Source organism: Coptis chinensis, chromosome 6 (genome assembly GCF_015680905.1).
Source record: "Coptis chinensis isolate HL-2020 chromosome 6, ASM1568090v1, whole genome shotgun sequence".
Lineage (NCBI taxonomy): Eukaryota > Viridiplantae > Streptophyta > Magnoliopsida > Ranunculales > Ranunculaceae > Coptis > Coptis chinensis.
This window is the reverse complement of record NC_141461.1, coordinates 86,502,942-86,523,979: the sequence shown is the minus strand read 5'-3', so window position 1 is coordinate 86,523,979 and position 21,038 is coordinate 86,502,942. Positions and strand designations below refer to the sequence as shown.

The 21,038-nt window shown below is 34.4% G+C and overlaps 3 protein-coding genes across 3 annotated transcripts; 2 read left to right on the top strand and 1 right to left on the bottom strand.

Annotated features, from left to right (window-relative positions):
- Positions 1 to 703: 703 nt before the first annotated feature.
- Positions 704 to 8,888, bottom strand: LOC147495085 (uncharacterized protein At1g01500-like). The gene is made up of 2 exons (XM_086569580.1): positions 7,925 to 8,888; positions 704 to 1,431 (listed from the first exon to the last, which is right to left on the bottom strand). The coding sequence occupies exons 1-2, from the start codon at positions 8,681 to 8,683 to the stop codon at positions 1,198 to 1,200; spliced, it is 993 nt and encodes a 330-aa protein (XP_086425706.1). The 5' UTR covers positions 8,684 to 8,888; the 3' UTR covers positions 704 to 1,197.
- Positions 8,889 to 16,047: 7,159 nt separating this feature from the next.
- On the top strand, positions 16,048 to 18,536 carry LOC147495084 (Heavy metal transport/detoxification superfamily protein). The gene is made up of 3 exons (XM_086569579.1): positions 16,048 to 16,526; positions 16,957 to 17,032; positions 17,783 to 18,536. Exons 1-3 carry the CDS (start codon positions 16,521 to 16,523, stop codon positions 18,127 to 18,129), a joined length of 429 nt encoding a protein of 142 aa, XP_086425705.1. The 5' UTR covers positions 16,048 to 16,520; the 3' UTR covers positions 18,130 to 18,536.
- A 642-nt stretch (positions 18,537 to 19,178) lies between these two features.
- On the top strand, positions 19,179 to 20,174 carry LOC147495083 (uncharacterized protein PAM68-like). The gene has a single exon (XM_086569578.1). It carries the CDS (start codon positions 19,277 to 19,279, stop codon positions 19,835 to 19,837), a length of 561 nt encoding a protein of 186 aa, XP_086425704.1. The 5' UTR covers positions 19,179 to 19,276; the 3' UTR covers positions 19,838 to 20,174.
- The last annotated feature ends 864 nt before the right edge of the window (positions 20,175 to 21,038 follow it).

Genomic DNA, 21,038 nt, shown 5'->3' with positions numbered 1-21,038 from the left:
TTCTATTTCCATTCATTCCATTGCAATACCATTTTATTTTTCCTTTCAGTTAAAATTTAACAAACACACCCTAGGTAACTACTTCACTGTTTTCAAAAGACACGAAAGTTTCCACTAAATTTGCATAATTTTAGCGTGTTTTTTGCCGTAAAAACACCTACTGGTCACTTGCAATACGCTCTGTTTTAGTTCAGACTACTCATTCTAACTCAGTTTTACGTGGCGATTTTTACAGGCAGAGAAGCAAAGCTGAAATCATATATGATTACCACTTGTGTGTTTAGGAATATACATGCTTTGCACGGGGCCATTAAGCTTCCCACTTCCCACACAGGAATTTAGTAATTGAATTCTCCTCTTAAAGGATAATTAGAAACCGAACTCTCGAAAGGATAATACAGATAGATACACACGGGGTTTAAAAACTGAGTGCGTAGACAGTTAAATGCAACAAATTCTGGAGAAATAGCCATAAATAGACTCATAATTAGCCAAACACAAGAACTATAGTTACTGATATCTCTAGATGATACACTACCAACAGAAAGTAATTTGTGATAATGTCAGGAGTCAGGAGTTGCTCCTTTCGACAATCACACTCAACATTTTGTTCGAATACTTTAACGTATCACCGCAAAGTGGATTAAAGATGCTAAATGTAATAGTGTAATACGCAAGGTGCTTCAAGGTTGAAGAAAACAAATAAAAGAGCACAAACATTTTTATTCCACTCTAGATCAAAAATGAAATTATCATAAATATCAAATATAACAATACACAAAATGGAACAGACCCCACATTCTCACAAGCTTGCATTAATTCCAGAAGAAAATCTCTATACATCACACTGGAGACTGCCTGGAAATAGACTACATAACACAGTTAGTGTGCTACCTTAATATTTCATGGTCCAAGGACTGAAGCAATCTTATTTGACATCAACCTCACCATCACGGTCGACACCACATTTACAACATTGCTATATGGCGCGATGGTAAGAGAATAGCAGCTTCACCATGAACTCTTATCAAGTAACTAACTTATCACACTACCAAAAACTGTACAACCTCCACGCCGTGTGCCCAAAACTCATGTCGAGGCTTTGCTTCCTCCATGATCATGACACAGGTGTTTCCAAAAGCCAACACTAGTTCTCGAGAACCGTATATCAAAAAGATCTGACCACGAAGAGAAAATTTAGAAGAACCTCCTCCTGAAGGTTCTTGTTGTGGCTTGATACGAGCGCATCAGCAGTCCAACACCAATACCGATCCCAAGGCACATGCCTAGCCCAATTCCCACACCAACTCTCACACCGGCATTGAACCATGTAAGCTGTCCATCTTCATCAGTGTAATACATATCTTCTGAGTAATAATCAGGTGTAACTTTTCGTTCCAGATCGTATTCCTCAACCTCTGAATCAGATACCTGGTAGAACTCCACAGAACATCAATCATTAGAATATTTTAAAAAAGGGACTACTATATGGAAGATAAATTCAGAAAACAAAAGATATTGCCAGGAAGAACTGAATGGCTCAGAATTCAGAGTTCAAAGTCATCATATAATTTAACAACCAGGTCCGAATATAATCACAACAATTATTAGGAAAGATTTATAGCTGTATTGTAGAGGACATGCCTTCATAATTTCATATGAAACCATGGAAAATGAAATTGTACTTATGGATCTCGGATGAACATTTACAGAGGGTCTACCAACTCTTAATTCCCTAAAAATGAGGTTCTATAGCATGTTACATTATTGAAAAACAAAAACAAGACTTTTAATGTCTCCGACAAGTTCGGAGGCCAACTCCATCTCTCATCAGGATGATTCCGAATTGATTACAATCTTGGGCAATCTATAACATTTCAATTCAAAACACAATAAAACGATATGAGCAGAGAACCGAAAGGTAGTTGGTGGTAAAAGTAGTAAGTATTTATTGTTGATAAAACTTAGCTATCCTAGTCTGTTATTATCCCTAAAAGAACACCCCTCCCACCCCCCACCTTCCCCCGTCCTTTTCCCAAGACTTTAGAGCAAAGCAACGATTTTATTATGTACAAATCCTCCCAATAAAAAAAGTTCAACAAAATGTGTCTATCTTTTCTCTCTTTTTTTCTGATAATAATGTGTCTATCTTTTCAACAAGTTTGTTTTTACTCTAAAAAAATTGAAAAGCGGAAGATATGTTGGCACCCCTTGTTATCGACCATGGAAAATTAATGAAGAATACTGAAGCGGAAAATAAAAATAAACAATAATAAAATGAAATGCCATTTCAAGCGTCACTAATTGTTGGTGACAAAAATGACGGAACAAGACTATTATCTGATGGTAGAGATTTAGAGGGAGAGGAGTTTTCCTTAATCTCTAGCCAACCATGAAGGTGGAGATTTAATGGGTGGTGGACTATCTATACTAAAAGAAAACTACTAACGTAAAAAAATTAACCATCTATATATAGATTCCCATGTCAAGTATACCAGCACCACTCTATTTATCTCTCTTTTCAAACAGCAAAAGAGATTACTGAAAACAAAGCTTACTGTAAGCTCCCTCAAGAAGGCACTAGTGGAAGGATCCAAAATATATGAGACCAAGAAACAACGAGCATCAACAAAGACAGACGGAAGTTCGAACTCCACCAGCGGCATATTGAAATTAGTCCTCACACAATCGTGCCAAAAATATCTTCATTTTTTAAGCATGAATCAACTTGAGCTACTAAGCATCCACCAACTAATCAGTAGGTCTCCACCATTTGAGGGTTATTTAATATTATTGCTTAGGAAGAGCCGAAGAGGAGGAATTAAACAAGTACAATCTAGGACGAGGAGGCCTACTGAAAGTACATGGAAAGAAAAGAGTAAACAAAATATAGAAAGATCACCCTCTACAAAGAAAAGTCTCCCTTTAGAGACAAAGACTCCTAAAAGTCCCTACATCGCACTACTCCTTAACCAAAAGCAGAAGAAGCTTCTTATGTTGAAGATCTGGTGATTCATCTCATGTTCCTAATCCTCTCAGTCAAAAGTCTTTCCTGTCCCCTCCAACCAGGTGCTTGAGATGATAGCAGGGAAAACAATACTCCATACCCCTTCCTAGCTGTAAATGAGTTTCAGATGTAGGGGCAAATGGATAACAGAACCCCACCAGGAGCCAATGCAGGCCCAAGATGCAGAGGCTGATATGGACTCCAACTATCCCTCCATCTCACCAATATAAGACAAGATATAACTCACACCTTCTAAGCTTCTAGCCGAAATCAATAAGCTTCAACTGACTACAGCCATATGATGTTTGAGGAAACCAAATAGCAACTGTCACTCATCTTTTTCAGTCATAATGGAGATTCTTCTCACATTTACCCCAAGTGATGATGTCAACTTGTATAACAAGGCTTTCATTAACCAATATATCCTTTATTGACATTGGGACCACCCTAACAAGAATTCCTTCAATTTCAGTGAACTGCTAAGGCTGCTAGCACCCCAATGTCAAAGGTAGATTTCCCAATCCAACATTCTGGGACGAAACCCTTGTGGCATTAAGAAATGGAGGGATCATAGCATACCAATAGTCTAAAGAACTTTACAACCAGTTTAGCAGCAAGCTATTACAATCCCAGAAACAATATTTTATCTCGAAAGCCATTTTCTACAGATGCCTCATTACTAAATTTCGAGTTGACTAATAGACTAATACTGAGACTTCTCGTGATCTTCAAAACACAACAATGCCCCAGTCGAGAAGACCAATATTCTAGGATAGAGAGCATAAAAAAAACTAAGAAGTAAGAAATCAAGTCCTCTTGATCAGGTTTTACCTGAACCTTCAAGAACCAACTAATTTTGAACACCTTTTCAAGAACCAACTAATTTTGAACCCTTTGAAAGCCAGCTCCTGTGTTCCATCAAAGGGGACGACCTGTAGCTATGCGTCATGAAGAGCGTTTGTAATATTGTACCTGACTCTGATTCTAACAGCATGTATAATGTTTGCCGTCATAAGGAACCTTCTCTATCTATGCTGAAAAATCTCTTACCATCACTGGACCTTCCCTCCATATGAGCTGATTTCAGCAGTTGTTTGCAAAACCATTGCTCTGAAAATGATATCCACTTGGTATAGATCAACAACCCCTCCTCATTATAGAAAAATGTCACATCGGTTAGACGTTTGCAATACTATTTGCGTACTAATGTACCCAATATTTCCTTGTCACTACATACACAAGCTTTCAACATAACATATACATTCAACTTTGCACTCTAAAAGAAAAATCTTAACTGGTATATATCGCACCTCAGAAAGCACATACAAAGAATTTATAGAACTCAAAATTAATGACAATGCTAGCTCACCTCAAATTTCCTTTGTCGAATCAAACCATTGCTACTACAATTCTCCTCCCTAGTCTCCTTGTCCTCCAGAATAGCATCAAGTCCTCCATGCATAATCGCCATCTGTCTCAGACTAAGCTGAATTGTCTTTGTCAAAATCCAAGGAGTACCAAAACAACACCCAGCCACATAAACTTCAATTGGAAAGAATGAAACCCCAAACATCGGTTGGAAAACGCATCGTCGTAACACCCACAGCGATATAACAACCCCATTACTCCACGACAAATCGATTCGTCCTAACGACCCACACAATATCATCAAATCATTATTTTCATAAACCTCAAATTCAATCGCACCCGTTACACGAATACTATCCGTACTTACCTAAGTTACCCCAGGAGCTTCTTTATCAATCCGATCACATCTCAACGTTAATGTGGCTGTATCGGAAGCTTATTTATTTTATTTTTTAAAAAAACAATTAAGTTACACTCTACTAACATCCACCAGCTAATCAGTAGGTCATCCTCCAAATAGAAACTTTAGAACTTTTAGGGAGAATGTGCAGCATATGATCTTTCAGAGAACTTTCAGAACTATGGAATATATTAAGTGGGAAGAGAGACAGCAAAAAAGAGTTTACTGTTAGGTTACAATTCCAAAGGTGGGATGGCTGTTGAATCGCAATTTCGGCCAAACATAGCCTGAACAACTCAAAACCAATCGGAAATGAGTGAACCTTCCCCAGAAACTGTATATTAATCAGACAGGCTTTAAACTCCTGATGCGGGAATGTTAAACAATTAATGTCAACAGTTATTCCACTGCAACTGCAAAAGTACTATGATACCAGTATACTACACTGTATCAGTCTAAATTAACTCTTAGAATCTACATCCTACATACAGAATACCACCTCAAAAATCTACTCAAGGAGAATGTATTCCATTTTACTATGCACCTTTTGGCCCTTTGTCAAACAACTACATGACCAAAAGCAGAAAAAGCTCCTGATTTTTATTTTTTTATTGGTAAAGAATTTTATTAAAATCAATCAAGATTGGTTACATATTGTTGCTGCTGCTCCAAAGAGGGAGATCCTCTCATCCAGCAGGACAGCCAAATACAATAATACAAAGTAACTTAGCTCTTATATTGTGTTGCCTTGGATAATCGTAGCCCAGTTTGTAATCAGCTCCTCGAATATTCTGCCGCTTCTCTCCAAAGTATTAGAAACCCAAAACTATATGCACGCCTTAATAGCTATTATAATCTTTTCCACCGTTGTAGACTGGTTGCAAAAAATCAGGTCATTTCTAGCTCTCCATAGACACCACATAGTCGCGTCTCCTCCCAAAATTAGTGACAATAGGTTTCGGCCATAGAAGAAGCACATCCTTTAAGTCTAGAAAAGTAGGAGCCAATGAGTTAAAAGTGACTATCCCCGCTGTTAAGTCATTCCAAACTTGTTTGGCCACATTGCATTGCATGAATAGATGCATAATAGTCTCCTCCTCAGCTCCACACATTACACAGAAGTTTAGAATACTCATCCCTCGTCTTTCTAGGTTATCGATTGTCAAAATCCGATTTACGATAGCACACCATATGAAGAACTGGATTTTTGAGGGTATAGTTTTTTTCCACACTAATTTATAAGGGAAATGTTGTGGCACTATTACTCCTTATGTCTATGCTTTTAGTATTACTTTCAAGATCCTAGTCCTCAAAAGTGTTCGCTGTCATCGCCAGCCAGGCGCTCAAAATTATAAGAACTAAATAATACTCCAAACCCCATCATGGCCGTAAAGGAGTCCCAAAGGTAGGACCAATTGGATATCAGAACCCACAACGATCCAAAGCAGGCCCAAGACGCAGCAGAGGCTGATATGATGCCAAGCTATCTCTCCATCAAAGAAAGTACCTCTCACCAATTGAAGAGCCGAATTGCAAGATAAAATCCAAAAATCGCCTATACAAGTTCTAGTGCATAAGGATAAGCTTCACCTGAATACAGATAATAAATGATCGAGTCCAAAAGACAAACTGTCTCTTATTCTCTCTTTCATTCATTCATGGATTCTTCTCGTATTGTGATGCTGCAACTTGTATCGCCAGTTATGACATGAAACCAACCTAGTCAACGATACCTTCAAATTTCAATGATCTGCTACCACACCATGATTAAAGGCAGATTTCCCCATACAACATTCTGGATGCTTCCCCGGTGGCTTAACAAATGTATCTCAAGAACAACATTCCCGCATAAGGGCATAAGGAACCAACCTTGCATACCAATGATCTAAGCAACTTTTGAACCTGTTAGCTCTGAGTTATTGCAACCACATTCACAAGGAGATATCTCCAAAGCCATTTCTAAGATGCCTAATCAGTATACTCATAGTTTACTGCTAAGCTAATACTGAGAATTTTCATGTTCTTCAAAAGACAAACAGTGCTGCAGTCCAGAAGTCCAATATTCTAAGACAGAGAAAACTTCAAACAAGAAGTAAGAAGCAAGTATGCTTGATCAGGGTTTACATATATGCCTTCGAGAGAACACTTTTTCACCGAACCAACTTATTTTGAATGCCTTGATTAATGGACCCTAGACCGTGTTTGCTCCGAAGATTGCACAGATAGATCAAGAAACTTAAAGACAGCTCTGATGTTCCATCAAAGAAAAGGGCATATAGCTTTGTGTCATGGAGTTGCTACTTTTCTGAGTTATGGGTAGTCCATTGTCCAGAAGGCTGAATTTGTAATTGTGTATCTGACTTGGATTCTATTAACATTTGAAATGTACTTAGAGACCATTCTCATGGAGCATGCTGCCTTCATAGGAGGCGGCCGTTTCCTCTTTCTCAAATCCCTGTGCTGAAAATCTCTTAGAAGCACTGTATGTTTCCCTCCAAGTGAGCTGATGTCATCAATTTTTAGCAAAACAATTGCACTGAAAATGATATCCACTTGGTATAGGTCACTATATTTTCCTCATTTCAAAACAATTTAATCACTAATGTCCACAAAGGTAAATTTCTCATTCATGTGTTCATAAAGCGAATGTATATGCATTGCTAGTTATAGGACACAATTTAGTAATCCATAACGATATCACCACTAGAACAATAACAATGAACACACAATTACAAAAAAGATATAAGACATTTAGACCCTCACAGACCATTTCTTTCTCCTAGAGTGAGCCACCTTTGGTATAGGTGCACCACAGCTATCAACCCAAAGAAATTTAAAAAAACTTAATTCACATCAACCACAAAGCTAATAACTTATATTAACACTAAAAACAGTTTAAATAATATGCAAATAGTGATCTATACCCAAAACCTAATTACCGATATCAAACTCCAAACCACTTACACTCATTATAAAATTTGAAACAGGTAATCTATACCCAAGACCTAGTTCTATTTTTTCAAATTCTGCAGTCAATTTGCATTCCAAACTAAATTTATGATCTTATATAACAATTCTCAGAAACACACACACACATATATATAATAATAAATGTAAAGAGATAAAATCAAATCACAACGTAACCTCACCTCAAATTTCCGTTGTCGAATCATCCCATTACTACCACCACAATTCTCCTTCCCAGTCTCCTCATCTTCCGGAATAGCATCAAGCCCACCATGCCTAACCGCCTTCCGTCTAGGACTAAGCTGAATTGTCTTGGTCAATATCAAAGGAACACCAGAACAACACCCAGCCACATATACTTCCATCGATGGGCACAAAACACCAAGTTTTGGTTGAAAAAATGCCGACCCGCCTGTAGTTACACCGGATGCAATATAACAATCCATACTCCATCCAGTTTTCAAATCTTTCTCCAACCCAAGTTCATTCTCTCCAACAACAACAACACCATTACTCCACGACGAATCAATTCTTTCCAATGACCCACACAATATCATCATATCATTATTATTATTTTCATAAACCTCAAATTCAATTGCACCCGTTACTCGAATACTATCTGTACTTACATATGTCACCTCAGATGTTTCTTTATCAATCCTATCACGTCTCAATGTCAATGTTGCCGTATCCGAAGCGGGTATTTTGGACCCGTTAATTTCCATAGAAACCCCAATTTCACGACGTAAGTGTAATATTTTGAGAAATTCAGGTACATTATTTATCACACATGGTGAAATACGTACATAGAATAATCTAATTTCGAACCAGGCTGATGGGGGTTGTAAATTTGGACCATTTGTTAAAAGGTATGTTGGCTTTTTAGGGATTGTGATTGACATTGAGGAATTTGAAATTGGTTGGTTTTCTGTGTAATTCATGAGTGGAATTTAAGGAAATTATGAAACTTTATTTGAATTGGGATTTTGAGGATTGGTAATTGAGGGTTTGGGGAATTAGGGTTAGGGTTTTGGAATCATAGGGAGAAAAAAATTGTGAAGGGAATTGAGAGACAGGAAGAAGACAAAATTGTTTTTGTGAAGAGAAGAGAGGAGTGAGTTATTTTTTGTTGTTGTTTTTTTATGTTTTTATTCTAATTCTATTTTTTGGAAAAATAGAAAAGTCTTCAGTCAATGATGAAGAAAAATTTATGGAGAGGAGTTAGAGAGGGAAAGTAGTTGTTGACTATGAGATTTTCTGTCGATATTTTATGTCAAAAAATCTATTTAGACTCCTTTAATAACTCTATAGGGACTCTATATCTTATGTGGCATCCAAATTATATTTTTCTTTCTAATAATAAATAATAAATAATAATTTATTCAATTAAATAACTAACACCCGAAATAGTAACAAAAATCTTGCCTATATTTTCACAAACAAATTAAACAAAAAATAAATAAAAGATAAATAAAAATAAATAATAATAATAAAAATAAAGCCCAACGCCCTAATAAAAAGTTGGGCGCCCAAAAAATTCACCTTTGTCATTCTCAATCAATCCCCTCACTATATTTCTTGTTACAAAATTCTATTATTTTTTTTATCACTTTATTTTACATTAATTTTGAATAGAGAAAAAAAAAATACATGTGATTATCTATCTATTGACTTAAGCAAATGTTTGGATGATTATGTCAAAAAAAAAAAAAAAAAAATTGCAAGTCAAGATTTATTTTTATTATTTATTTTCTTTCTTTTGGTTGAATTGTTTGTAGAAATATAGGCAAATTTTTTATTTATTTGTTATTTTGGTTTTAGTCATTTAATTAGGTATGTTATTTGGTATTAATTTATTTCTATGTTTGCTTTTGGATTTTGGAAAGAGAATAGAATTTTGATGCCACGTAAGAAATAGAATATCGAGGGAGTTATTAATGGAGTCTGAGTAACTCTATTATTATTTTGTTTTTCCATCTGTAGTTAGTTGTCCTCTTGGATTTGGAAGCTACCAAAAGCATGCTGTATGAGCTAAAGTGTGACGGCAGCTTAAATTATAGAGAGTGTTTGATATTGGGGCTGCTAGCAAATTTGATATGGCTTGCTTTCTACTAGTCCATTTGGCCATAGCCGGGCGGCATGGTGGTGCAACTTGCAAGGACATTCGGATTGACAGTTGACACAAAAGCGTTACTATTACTTTTATTGAAACAAATGATATGGATTTAAATTTAAAATTTTCTAAAATCCATAAATCTTATTGCCATTGAAAGTTTTATAACGGTGGCAAGTTGCAATTTTTTAGGGCGGCGGGGACTAGCACCCTTTTTGGATGATATATGTCATATATCATTTACATATATCATCTAAAAGGGGTGCTAGTCTCATTTTATGGAGTGCCAATACCGCGGCCCATTTTTTATCCAGGTAAATCTATCCTTATATATCATCAAGGAATAGCGAGTATGTCATACATACTTGTTTTAGCTTGCTTTATCAAAATGCTTAGTAGGCATAGAAAGTTAGAAACTACTTGGGATGGAGAATAATTTGTTTAACAAAATCTTCAAAAGAAAACAAAGTACTCCACGTACTCCGCTCACCAATCATAAGAGACAAGGATTTTCAAACCAAATATACTTTTGAACATAACGCTTGAGCAAAGCATGCATTATCAATATCTTTAATACCAATTAACGAATATTACATCTAGGGGCATAAATTACTATGATGCATACGTCTAGCACTCTAGTATGAAGCAGATTCCTAGAACATGATATATCATTTATAATCTTTTATGCAAAAGCTTAATCCTAACTCCAAATAGGAGCATTGATTTTCCAAATGCCAGTTATAGAGTTGCATATGCTAATCTATATCTATATCTATATATTAATATTAAAGCTCCAACATGGAGTATTTTTCGAGCTCTATTAAAATTTCACATCATCGTCTCTTATTAAAACGGAAATTCCTCTCATATTGATTTTTTTTAAAATGCACTTCTAATTAGAACAGGAATCATTCTCCTATTAAAACGGAAATTCTTAATCTATTATATATATATATATATATATACTTCTGATTAAAACATGAATCATTCTCTTATTAAAATGGTATCTCTCTCCCAGTTAAAAAATGGGTTTTTAAAACTTTATTAAAATAATTTGTTGAGAAATTAAAATGAGTTGGCGACGAAAACATGAATCACGATTTGTAATAAACTATATTACGATTGTTGAGCAAGTTTTTAAAAGAGTTGGTGCGTATGTATAGGTCTACTTTCTAGTCTTAATATTAAAGCTCCCATAAATGATATTTTTTGAGTTATATTAAAATTTCACGTCATCATCTTCTATTAAAACGATAATTTCTCTCCTATTGGAAAAAACCACAAAGGATATTTTTTGAGTTATATTAAAATTTCACGTCATAATCTCCTATTAAAACGGGAATTTCTCTCCTATTGAAAAAAAAACCACAAATGATATTTTTTGAGTTCTATTGAAATTTCATGTCATCATCTCCTATTAAAACGGAAATTTCTCTCATATTGAAAAAAACCACAAATGATATTTTTCGAGTTCTATTGAAATTTCACGTCACCTATTAAAACGGAAATTTCTCTCCTATTGTAAAAAACCACAAATGATATTTTTCGAGTTCTATTAAAATTTCACATCATTGTCTCCTATTAAAACGGAAATTTATCTCCTATTTAAAAAAACCACAAATGATATTTTTTGAGTTCTATTAAATTTTCATGTCATCGTTTCCTATTAAAATGGGAATTTCTCTTCTATTAAAAAAATAAAATTCGAGCAATTCTAATTAAAACGGTAATTATTCCCATATTAAAACGAAAATCACACTTCTAAATTAAGTCAACTATTAATATGAGATCCCTCTCCCAATTAAAAACGGGGTTTTAAAGCACAATTAAAACGATTTGTTCAAAAATTTAACCGGGTTAGCAACAAAAAAGGGAAATCATTTTCTCAAATGAACATGTGCGTATGCATGACCCTACTTTATAGTCTTATTATTAAAGCTCCCACAAATGTATTTTTCGAGCTTCCTTAAAATTCCATGTCACCACTTAAAAAACCAACCTAAAAAGGGAATCTCTTTTCCCTTTTAAAAACCAACTTAAAACAGGAATCTAACTGCTATTAAATCCCTTTTAAGGGAAATTCTATAACTTCTAATTAAAATAGGAATTCACATTCTCCTATTAAAACCGAAATCACACTTCTAAATTAAGTCAACTTTATTAACGGGATTTCTCCCCCAATTAAAAACGGGTTTTTAAATAACAATTAAAACGATTTGTTAGAAAATTCAACTAAAACATACGATTTTTTAAAATTATATTTCACATCATCGCCTATTAAAACAGGAATTCCTTTCCCATTTGAAAAATGAAATTCTAGCAATTCTAAACTACAATGGGAATCTTTCTCCTACTAAAATGAGGATTATAATTCTAAATTAGGTAAACTATTAAAATGGTTTTTTAAAAGACAATTGAAACGATTTTGTCACGAAATTTGTATATGTTTTTAAGCAAAATTTTCAAAAAAGCATGTGCGTATGCACGGGCCTACAAGCTAATCTTAATATTAAAGCTCCTACAAATGGTATTTTTTTTTAGCTCTATTAAAATTTATCGTCATCTCCTATTAAAATGGAAATTCCTCCCCCATTAGAAAAAGAAATTATAGCCATATCGAAAATCCTTCTCCTATTAAAATGAAAATCTTTCTCCTATTAAAATGATAATTCTTCCCATATTGAAAATGATAAATCTAACATATTTAAGTAAAACGGTAATCCTTCTCCTATTAAAATGGGAATCACACTTCTAAATTAAGTCAACTGTTAAAACGGGATCCTTCTCCCAATTAAAAAATAAGTTTTAAAACTTAATTAAAATAATTTGTTAGAAAATTAAAATGGATTAGCAATGAAAACAGGAATCACGATTTGTTAGAAAACCAATAAATGAGGCTCAGCCCCTTGGTTCTAACTCAGTTGAATATAAACTCCCTCCCATCGACCCATACCACATAACCTCCCTATTATTTAGGTCTCGTTAAATAATCTCCCTATTTTCCAAAAAAGATATAAAATCTGGTCTGTTTTTATTTCCCATTTTATATTATTTCATTTTTTACCCTTTTGGGATTGAAAATTTTCCGACTATATGTAAATGTATTTTTACATAGTCATATATATATATAAAACTATATTTGCATAGTCATTGGAGCTATAAAAACTTAAATTTACATAGTAACTTTTGGAATTGAAAATTTCCCGACACCTGAAAGAATATATATATATATATATATATATATATATATATGTATTTTTACATAGTCATTGGAGCTATGAAAACTTAAATTTACATAGTAACTTTTGGGATTGAAAATTTTTCGACAACACCAGACAGAATATAAATTTAAATTTTCCTATGAAAAAAAAATTTCATATGAAAATTTAAATTTAAATAGGTTAAGAAGACTGTGTAATTTTATATTGTCATATGTAATTAAATACAAATTTACACAGGATGACGTCAGCCCGGTTTGTCCTTCATCCGAAATTATAAGTAAAGATTGATGACATCAGCCTGGTTTTCAGAGGGATATTTTGGTCTATTTTGACTTTGATGTTATATTTTAAATAATAGGGAGATTTTATGCATTTGTTCGCTTACAGGGGGTTTTTGTGCAACCATTTAAGTACTAGGGAGAGTAAACCCATTGTCTGGTTAGAAAACTTATATATTCATAGTTATGACTGTTGAACAAGTTTTTAAATGAGTCGGTGCGTATGCGCGTGCCTACTTTATAGTCTTAATATTAAAGCTCCCACAAAGATATTTTTTAGCTTTTTTGAAATTTCACGTCACCAACCTAAAATGGGTTTTAAAAGACCAACTTAAAATGAGAATCTAATTCCTATTAAAATGAAAATTATTCATTTCTATTTGAAAGGGAAATTATAGAACTTCTAATTAAAACGATAATTTTTCTCCTATTAAAACGGAATCCCACTTCCAAATGAAGTCAATTTTTATAATGATCTCTCCCCCCAATTAAAAACAGTTTTTTTAAAGGACAATTAAAACAATTTGTTTGGAAATTCAACTAAGACATACGATTTTTATAAAATTTCATGTCATTGCCTATTAAAATGGGAATTCCTTTCCATATTGAAAAATGAAATGATAGCAATTCTAAACTAAACCAGAAATCATTCTCCTACTATAAAATCACAATTCTAAATTAGGTCAACTATTACAACAAGATCTCTCCGCAGTTAAAAACGGGTTTTTAAGGACAATTAAAATAATTTTGTCACGGAATTTATATATGTTCTTGAGCAAGGTTTCAAAAGAGTTTGTGGGTGTATGCACGGGTCTACTTGCTAGTCTTAATATTAAAACTTATACCAAAAATATGTTATGAACTTTATTAAAATTTCACGTCATCAACTCCTATTAAAATGAGAATTATTCTCATGTTAAAAAATAAATAAATAAATAAATAATCTAGGCACTTCTAATTAAAACGGAAATTCCTCGCCTATTATAAAAAAAAAAAATTTAGCACTTTCAACTAAAATGGGAATCCTTCTCCTATTAATATGGAATGAAAATTCATCTCCTATTGAAAAGAAAAAAATTATAATATCTAACTAAAACGAAAATTATTCTCCTATTAAAACGGGCATCACATTTCTAAATTAAGTCAATTATTAAAACGGAATCCCTCTCCCAATTAAAAAACGAGTTTTTTAAACTTAATTAAAACTAGGGGTGTCTCTTTTTGCCGAATTTCCGATTTTTTTGAAATCCGACCTGAAATTGGTATGGTTCTACGTGTAGTTTTCATGGGCTGATTTTATGATTTTCCGATTTTCCAATTTTCGAAAAAAAATTGGATCGGATTCGGATATAACTCTAAAAACCGATCCGATCCGAAAGTTCCGATATATAGTCGATTTGAAATTTTCGATATTATTGCCAATTTATTCCGAAAATATGTACTTCTCTCACCATCCACTTGATTAGATCTCGACCATTCATTCATTTTATAGTTTTTTACTTCTAAAAACAAAACAAAAACATAACTTAGCCGCTACTTCTACACTTGAATTTGACCACTCTATTGTCATTACACTGTCTGCCATAACAACAATGATATGGAAAAAAAAATGCCATTGAGTCATACAATGATTTTCAAACCAATCCAAAAACCAAATTCCAATAGATAGAATGTTATGTAAAACTACTTAGAGTCCATGACCATAATCCATTATTCATGTAGACACTTCATGCTTCAATTTCCACACACGAAAAAAGATTGAAACATTACAAATACCCATACCTCAAATGTAATGCAATGTTTGCTGTTGGTGGCTGCAGGTTCTTTTTCTTATTTTTTCTTGGATCACTTGTTTGAATAAAAATGGGTTTTCTCAGTAAACAAGTGTGTATTGTTGTTGGTACATCGGTGTTGTGGACATGGTTTTCTCTTCCTACAATGAACACATGATATTCCAAAAATAATTGAAAGTAAATAAATTTTTGAAAATTTACCAAGTATTCCAAAATTTCAGAGTTATTATGAAATTTCTGAAAGTTTCGAAATTGGAAATATATTTTGAATCCGAAAAAAAAATTGGATCGGATTTGGCTAGCATATTAGGTTTCGAAAAAAAATTCGGAAAAATTCCGAAGGAGGTTAATCCGATCCGAAGTCACCCCTAATTAAAACAAATTGTTAGGAAATTAAAACGAATTAGCTACTTAGACAGGAGTCACGATTTATTTGAATTTTTTTTATAATATGACCATATATATAGTTATAATCGTTGAAAAAAATTTCAAAAAAATTGGGCTATTTTATTTTTTCTAGTGTTTAAATATGTTAAACGAAACTTAACTGAAGATAACTCATTCGCCGAGTTTGGAACGAAACTCGAATTCTGCCTTCCGGCATATCCGCGTCCCACAAAATGGCTTGCCCAACACGGCAGCTCAAGATGCATCGAAACAATAATTAAGCTGCTGCTACGGGTACGCATGCATATCAAGCACCCGAAAAGGCGAACCGTAGATCAATAATTAGCTCATTGCCGTACTTCTGTGGCTGAAAACTGAATACCACAGCTTCCAATCGATTTCCCAGAGGACCCACTATGACTCACTAAGCACTAAAAGTCTCAGGTCAAGGTACAAAATTAGAACACGTATGTACGAAGTCTGATAAAAGAAGGACCCCATCACGTCAGTTCTGTCCTTAATAAAGGCTTAAAGCTGCACTTCTGAGAAACTCAATCTATTGATGTACAGTTGACTAGATCATCATTCATCAACGAAGTTGATTATAACAGTTGCACTAAATTTTTTACTGTCAACTGATTATGCTGAAGAAGTCTAGTCTTTATGCACGAATGACCAAAATGAAGTCAAAAAAGTGAAAAACAAAATGAAAGCGAGTTAATACGCAATAATTAAAATGACCACCTTCTTGCCTTGTTCAGTTGAATAGTGAACACACAGCCTTGTTTGACGCACCTCCTCAATACTTCATTTATTTATTGAGCTTTCTTGGAATAACTTGTCTCATTCTCATTCTCTCTCACCACATTGTTTTCTCTTCTCTCCAACTCATAACCTTCTTCTTCTTCTTCTTCTTCTTGTTTGTTTGTCTTCTTTCTCTGTCAGTTTACAAGTTTGGGAAAGAGTGTTGTGAAGTATTGTTAGAAATGAAGGTCAGTTCCATGCAGATTCTTGATTTTTCTTGTTAGGCAAAGTTTGGGTTTATTTGTTTCTTGATTTTTGAAGTTGAGTATTAGATGGATCAACTGTTGTTGTTTGATTCTTGCAAGACTAATTTTGACTTTGTGATCAGATTTTTGAAATGGTGTTTTAGATTTCAAGTATGGGTTTTGTGTTGTTCTGTTCTTGGGTTTGTTTCTTGATTTTGAGGAATTTAAAGATTAATTCTTTAAGTGGGATTTTAGATGATAGATTCTGCTTTATTCCATCTTGGATTGTTCCAGAATATTGTTAATAATTTACCTTTTAGGCTGTGGGGCTTTTTGGAACTAAAAATTGTTATATTTTGTTGTGAATTTCTTCTGGTTTTGGTTGATTCTAAAGGTGAACTTTTTGTATCTTGTTTGGATTTGTGTGTAACAGAAGGTGATACTTCTATTGGATTTACATGATGACAAGGCCAAGCAGAAGGCCATGAAAACGGTGTCTGGTATCTCAGGTATAAATTCCTTCCCTTCAAGTTTCAATTCCAAACATATATTGAAGATTTGAAGTTGATTGAGTGTAAATCTTGAAAATAGAAATAAGTTGGTCCAGATAGCAGAGTTTCTGCTCCCCTTTGAGCATAACACCACTTCCTTTTGGGATGATTTTCTACTATTTGGGGTTAAGTCAATTGGATTAGTTGGTCCAGGGAACAAAGTTTATACTCCCGTTTTAGGGATAATTCACTTTAGTCTTCCATTGACTTCCAGTATTTAGATAGGTATTGTCTTGTTGAAGGGGTCAAGGTATGTTGTCTACTAACAAGGATTAATTAGAATGCTGTTATGCTATTATATGAAGCGAGTCAAGCAACTAACTAGTTAGAGATCATTCAACAAGTACTGTAATGTATTTAGGAGTGTCTAAGGTACTGGTGTTTTTATCTTGCTACTATAATGTTATCTTTGTGAAACTTAAGTCCTTATTAAGGTGCAAAAGTGACTGCATGTGTTTGATTTAAAAGTTAATAACACTACGGGATTATTATCTAACCTAATCTGTCCTAATCTGGAGTTTTGGATGACCTTGAAATACATTTGTACTATCTAACTGCTTGGAACAGGACTTATTAGGTGCTAATATCACTAGTGTCTTACTGTAAAGTGTAAACTAGAGAATTTTTATTATATATCTATCCCTAATATTTAGTTGACGCAATTGTCATGCATCCTGAACTCAATAGTTTTATTCCTGTCTTTGGCAGGGGTCGATTCCATCTCCATGGACATGAAGGATAAGAAATTGACTGTGATTGGTGATATTGATCCTGTAAACATTGTGAGCAAATTGAGGAAACAATGGCATACTGAGATTGTTTCTGTTGGACCTGCTAAGGAACCTGAGAAGAAGAAGGAAGAGCCAAAGAAGGAAGAACCTAAGAAGGAGGAGCCAAAGAAGGAAGAACCTAAGAAAGAGGAACCAAAGAAGGACGATCCAAACAAGATTGTAAATGATCTTGTCAATGCTTACAAGGCCTATAATCCCCATATGACCACCCACTACTATGTTCGCAGTATGGAAGATAACCCAAATGCTTGTGTTATCTGTTAATTGTGAATTATAAAACGAGAATAAGAACCACATTCAATAGAACTGGAAATTGATCTGGCCGAAACTGGTGGTCAGAGAGTGGCCCAAGAAGAGAGAAGCTCCTTTGTACAGGTGGTGATGGTGGATTTGTAATTGTCACAATACGAGATTTTATGTCAGAAGTTTTGTAGTAAAACTTGACTTCTGTTGTATTGTATGTTCTCATCTTTTTTTGGATGTAATACCGTGACTCAAGTTGTTAGTGTTTATCTTCAGCTGTAAAGTTCTAGGCAGGGAAGCAATCACAGAGGTGATCGGGAAGTGCTGTCCATCAATGTTCTTTGTTGATGGATATGGGGTGGGCATATTTCATGAGCTTCTCTTAACCATTCCGTTATTTTTTTATTAAATAGATCTTACTTGATATATTTTTGATGTTATGTAGTCGGTTGTGTTTTGATAAGTTGTGGTTAGCCAGAGTTTAAACCCATCCTTTGGTGAGAGCTGATCTGTCTTTCGTCAAATAAGTTTAAGGTTTTCAGTTATGGTCTTGGTTTACATGTTATCGTGTAGTTGTGATTCTGATCAGCTGTTTCATTCATCACGCATTATGTTCCCTCTTGAGTCTGATAAACAATGATTTCTTGTTTCTTTTCGCTGGGCCTGGAAATGTGAACGGTAGTGTTCAAGAACGTTGATTTTGTATAAAAATGTAGACTGGTTTTCATCCCTTGGTTGATAATTGAACTTTACAGCATTTAAGTCCAGACTCCAGAGAAGTCCAGATTCTCAAGGAAAATCATGTATTAATCTCTTTCTGGGAAATGCACACAGCATCTCTATATTGACTACCAGGAGTCGCTGGTTACAAATTTACAATAGGTTTCGCCAAAAGTGGGGTCTCTGTTCTCCAAGTTGCTTCACCCGTAGCAATAGTGCCAATTGAAATACCGTTTGGGGTCCAGCAACCGTATAATCTGTTTGCAAGGGACTCAACTGGTCACAAGGTCAATAATACGTGCGCACCTCACTGAAGTCATTCATAAACTAACAAATATTATCTCTTCAGACAAATACTTGGCCATTCATCTCATCAGATAAGGTTGTAATACAATGACATGGGAACATGAATATATCTTAGCACAACTAAAACACAAACTGAGAAGACATGAATACTTTGATTTCTCAAAGGTTACCAATTCTCTATATCAAAAGTTCTCAATGCGTTAAGAGAAACTCCTTTCTTCAACCCACAATTACGTCAAATCCTCTTGACCCTGCTTCCACCAACAACAGTACATGGAAACTGCAGGCTGAAGCTAAAGGTTTTGGCAAAGAATCAACAACAGTATCAAAGAGAGGAAGCCAAAACAACATAACAAGCAAACAAACCAATAGCAACAATGATGATGACGACGGCAAGATTCCACAAGTTGTATGGGATAGGATGATAGTAAGAATTTTGTTTTATGTTGGCATCCCTATGGCCACTGGTATAGCTCTTCTTTGTATTTTTAGTGTGCTCAAGGAACTAAAGATATTGGATGTACCAGCTTGGATTCCCTTTTTAACTACTCTACTTGCTTTTGGGACATCAACCCTTGGCATTGCTTATGGTACATTATCTACAAGTTTGGACCCAAAAAATAAGGGATCGGTTCTTGGATGGGAAGAAGTTCAACAGAATTGGCCTGAGATGTGGAGAGAAGAAGATGAGAACAGGAGATGATGGATATGATAAGGTTGTATTCATGTAGTTGCAAATATGTTCAACTCTACATACTGCAGAGATGCCGACGGCAAGCTACTGGGTTCTGTATACAGAAACTTTTCAGCACAAAATCTTTATGAGGTAGAATGTGATGGGGCAGAATTAGCTGCTATCTTACTGAGTAGACTAAAGCTAGACAAAGTATTGATTTTCGGTGATTGCAAGGAGCTGATGCATAATCTCAGAAGTAATGGAGATGATTCGGCCTCATGATTTTATTTCTAAAATTAATGTCTTGTTCAATTAATACTATGTAAGCTCTTTATGTAATATTTTGGTTTAGAAGAGTTCACAACAGGAGGCTGATGAACTAGGTAAATGGGCTCTATATTATGCTGCTATTAGTCCTCCTCCTTATTGGACTATGGATGGTGTAAATTCTTTGGTTTCGGTTTAATTTTAATATGATGGGTAATTATCGAAGAAAAAAGTATGTTCAACTCTAATAATTAACTAAAGATGGATTAGGTATCTGTGTCTGCTTTTGAGTCCTACTTACTGACTTACATAAGTCATGAAATTGGGCATAACACCCAATTTTGGAGAAAATGAAGTCTAGAGGATACGATTTTTGGTGAGTAACTCACAAGAACAAATTCTAGCACTTAGTAACTCACGAACCCACGATTTCAAATTTAGTAACCCTCAAGGACAAAATAAGTTGGCCCGGCCATTTTTTTTAAATGCCAGTTATACCCTTTCGTAAAAATAACCCTCAAGGACAAATGACCCGGATTTAAAATAAATATTTTCCAATTTTACCATTTCTGTCATTTTACTATGAACAATGAGTGTTCATACCTCCTACTGGTCTATGAACAATGATTATTTATATCCAAATAGGCGAATGTACATTATACAATATATTGATGTATGAACATTGAATGTGAATGTTCATACCCAAAGGACTATGAACATTTAATATTCATACCCAATCAATGTTCATACCCAAAGGTATGAACATTGAATGCTTCATACCCAAAGCGAAAATTTAGGGTATGAACATCGAATGTTCATACCCGTGCCGACTATGAATATTGAATGTTCATCTTTCAATCTATGAACATTGAATGTTTCATATCCGCGACTATTAACATCGAATGTTCATACCCAATCAATATTCATACCCGAAGGATTGTGAACATTGAATGTTCATACC

What these genes read in the sequence shown, in the direction of transcription:
- LOC147495084 (XM_086569579.1), top strand. An exon ending in AACGGTGTCTGGTATCTCAG is followed by an intron (nt 17,033 to 17,782) that starts GTATAAATTCCT and finishes TGTCTTTGGCAG; the next exon opens with GGGTCGATTCCATCTCCATG.
- LOC147495083 (XM_086569578.1), top strand. Translation starts at nt 19,277, where the DNA reads ATGAATACTTTGATTTCTCAAAGGTTACCAATTCTCTATATCAAAAGT.
- LOC147495085 (XM_086569580.1), bottom strand. Translation starts at nt 8,683, where the DNA reads ATGAATTACACAGAAAACCAACCAATTTCAAATTCCTCAATGTCAATC. An exon ending in TTCGACAACGGAAATTTGAG is followed by an intron (nt 1,432 to 7,924) that starts GTGAGGTTACGT and finishes GAGTTCTACCAG; the next exon opens with GTATCTGATTCAGAGGTTGA.